General features: G+C 44.0%; 1 protein-coding gene across 1 annotated transcript; it reads left to right on the forward strand.

The window, feature by feature from the left end:
* Positions 1-526: 526 nt before the first annotated feature.
* On the forward strand, positions 527-1053 carry LOC114240554 (uncharacterized). Its single transcript, XM_028171144.2, has one exon. The coding sequence runs from the start codon at positions 544-546 to the stop codon at positions 988-990; it is 447 nt and encodes a 148-aa protein (XP_028026945.2). The 5' UTR covers positions 527-543; the 3' UTR covers positions 991-1053.
* Positions 1054-2747: the final 1694 nt, after the last annotated feature.

Genomic DNA, 2747 nt, shown 5'->3' on the forward strand with positions numbered 1-2747 from the left:
ATTGCCAGGGGCAGAGCCAAGCCGCTGCCTACCGCGTTAAGTACTCTCCACTAATCTGTAGATTTGGATAGCCGTTGAATAATAAAATTTAATGTTTCACATCAAGTTCCGAGATGGTGTGCGCCAGTTACGTCCTGGTCTATGGGCTATCTCCTCTTGTAACCCCGAGTACTGAGCGTTAAAGTTAAGTTTTTGGGTGGTTAAATTGTACAGGATGCAATTATTGCGCGTGTTATTACTCATACGTATAGAGCCAGACAGATTTTATAGACATTGGCTGTGAATTTAAGGAATGTATGCAGCGCGAAATTTGATAAGAGTATATACTGATGGTATAAATCAATTAAATAATCTTTATCCTATATATTACCTTTATTCCATAATCAAACCATTAACTGAATAAGATAAGTGAACAGGTTTTAGTATAAAATCTATCTCACCTTCCTACCAGACTGGAACAGACTAGAATATTAAAAAATTAATCTCTAAGTATTTGGTTATAATTCACCGTCCTCGTTATGTAAATTTCTGTTTTCAGCCAAAATGAAATTCCTCGTTGCCTTCGCCCTGATCGCCGTGGCTTCGGCCCGTGTCTTTGAACCAATTTCCGTTGGACCGGCACTCGTCGACACCTACGAACCCATCGACACCGAACCCGCCTACGTGGACATCCCTATCCCTGACGGTGGTGCAGTGTCTGCTCCCGTGAAGCCCACTCCTGTTGTCGTTGGACCTGCTGTTCCCTCCGGTGCCTCTCCTCTTGTGCAGCTCATCGTGAACGTCAACGTCCCCGCTGGTGTTTCTGATGGACCCGCTGAAATCAAGCCCGACCCCGTTATTGTCGCTGAAGAGGCTGAAGAGGGCCCCATTGTCCCTGTCCCTGAGCCCGTCATCGTTGCTCCCATCAACCCCATCCCCGTCGCCCCCGTCATCATTGGCACTCCCATCATTCCCGCTCCCGCCGTCACCCTCCCCGAGGAACTCAACTAAACGAATGTACAAAACGTATTCTGGTTTCGATGAAAATAAAATAAACTAACAATTTTATAATTACATTAATCTGCTCATTTAAAATCCTACCAGGCTTACATCTCTCAGGTCTGAAAATACGTTCAGTGTTAGTTAGCTCATTTACTGAGGAAGGCTGTCGGGGTTTTTTCCTTTTTGAGAGCTTCCGCTGCGTGCGCTCCGGAAACGGTAAAAGTTTCGCTAAAATAATGTATGACAAAATTGTCCCCCTTTAAAAGTTCTAAAAAAAAGTCCGCGACAGCATATGTCTATAATTTAAGGTTAAGGCTCACTATAACGTTTTTTATGCTAACCAAATTTGTTCTAAATTAAAGCATTATTTGTGAAGGTGTTTTTATATAGATGATATTTAACCTTATATCCAATAAAAAACGTTACTTACAAGTCTTTACAAGAATTTAATTTTAAAGAAATTTTCCCTCACTTATAAGTACCTATGACTATTTTAATGAGTATAAGATATCGCAGTTTTAAAATAACATCGCAGCAAAATAATGATCAAGCGTAATATTGATGTACAAGTGCGGGCCAGTGCGCGGCGGCACAGAAAAATAAGAATAACAAGAAACACCCGAATCACTTCAATAGGCATCAACAATCAACAACTTAGTCTTTGAAAATTATAGATTTTTTGAATTTCTCATCCCATTATCAGATCTTGATGATTACAGGACCATTCGGGAAGTCTACCCTTTCGAACAAAAAAAAGAAAAGACAATTATCGAAATCACCCACCCCACCCTTATCACAGATATTGGCATGAGCCTTCTTTTGGACCTTCTGCTGACTACTGACCCAGCCGGATACAGTGTGTTAGTTGACGCTCCGTTTGGATCGTCTGATCATTGCCTTATGCATGCTGCAATACCACTCTCTCGTCTGGTGGCAAGACTGGTGGTAGGACCTCTTGTGAGTCCGCGCAGGTGGGTACCACCACCCTGCCTATTTCTGCCGTGAAGCAGTAATGCGTTTTGGTTTGAAGGGTGGGGCAGCCGTTGTAACTATACTTGAGACCTTAGAACTTATATCTCAAGGTGGGTGGCGCATTTACGTTCTAGATGTCTATGGGCTCCAGTAACCACTTAACACCAGGTGTGAGCTCGTCCACCCATATAAGCAATAAAAAAAAGTCCTGGTCGTCGACGACTGGATATCGAAAAGTTTGGCAGTTTAAGTCAAGAGATTGGAATGTATAGTGTGAATTTTACGCATCCTACCCATGGGGGCGATTCTACTTTTTCTCTGATGTCTGTGCGGACCGTCTTAAAGTCGTGGTGCTCCAGGGGATGGAATTATTTATTCCCTCTGAGGTGCGCGTCGGGGGTCGCAGCAGACCCTGGTATAATAATGCCAGTGGGGATGCCGCACACCTCAAGCGGTCAGTATATGCGATCGTCAGTTGATCAGTGACCGACAGTACGGTTCCAGTCATGGTCGCTCAGCTGACGATCTTCTTGTATACCTTACTCACAAGTGGGCTGAAACCTTGGAGAGCAAGAGCGAGGCTCTCGCTGTAAGCCTTGATCTCACGAAGACCTTCGACAGGGTCTGGTATAGGATACTTCTATCGAAATTACTATCTTACAGAATCCCCGAGAGACTCTGCAAGTGGATCGCTAACTTTTTGGTTGGTCGGGGCATCATTGTCGTTGTAGAAGGCTGCTGCTCCGATACCATGACCATTAACGCTGGCTTTCCACAAGGCTCGGTGCTGTCCT

Source organism: Bombyx mandarina, chromosome 19, assembly GCF_030267445.1.
Source record: "Bombyx mandarina strain Sakado chromosome 19, ASM3026744v2".
In the NCBI taxonomy this organism is placed as follows: domain Eukaryota; kingdom Metazoa; phylum Arthropoda; class Insecta; order Lepidoptera; family Bombycidae; genus Bombyx; species Bombyx mandarina.

Bases quoted from the DNA above. Each gene is read 5' to 3' on its own strand.
- LOC114240554 (XM_028171144.2), top strand. From the start codon at position 544: ATGAAATTCCTCGTTGCCTTCGCCCTGATCGCCGTGGCTTCGGCCCGT.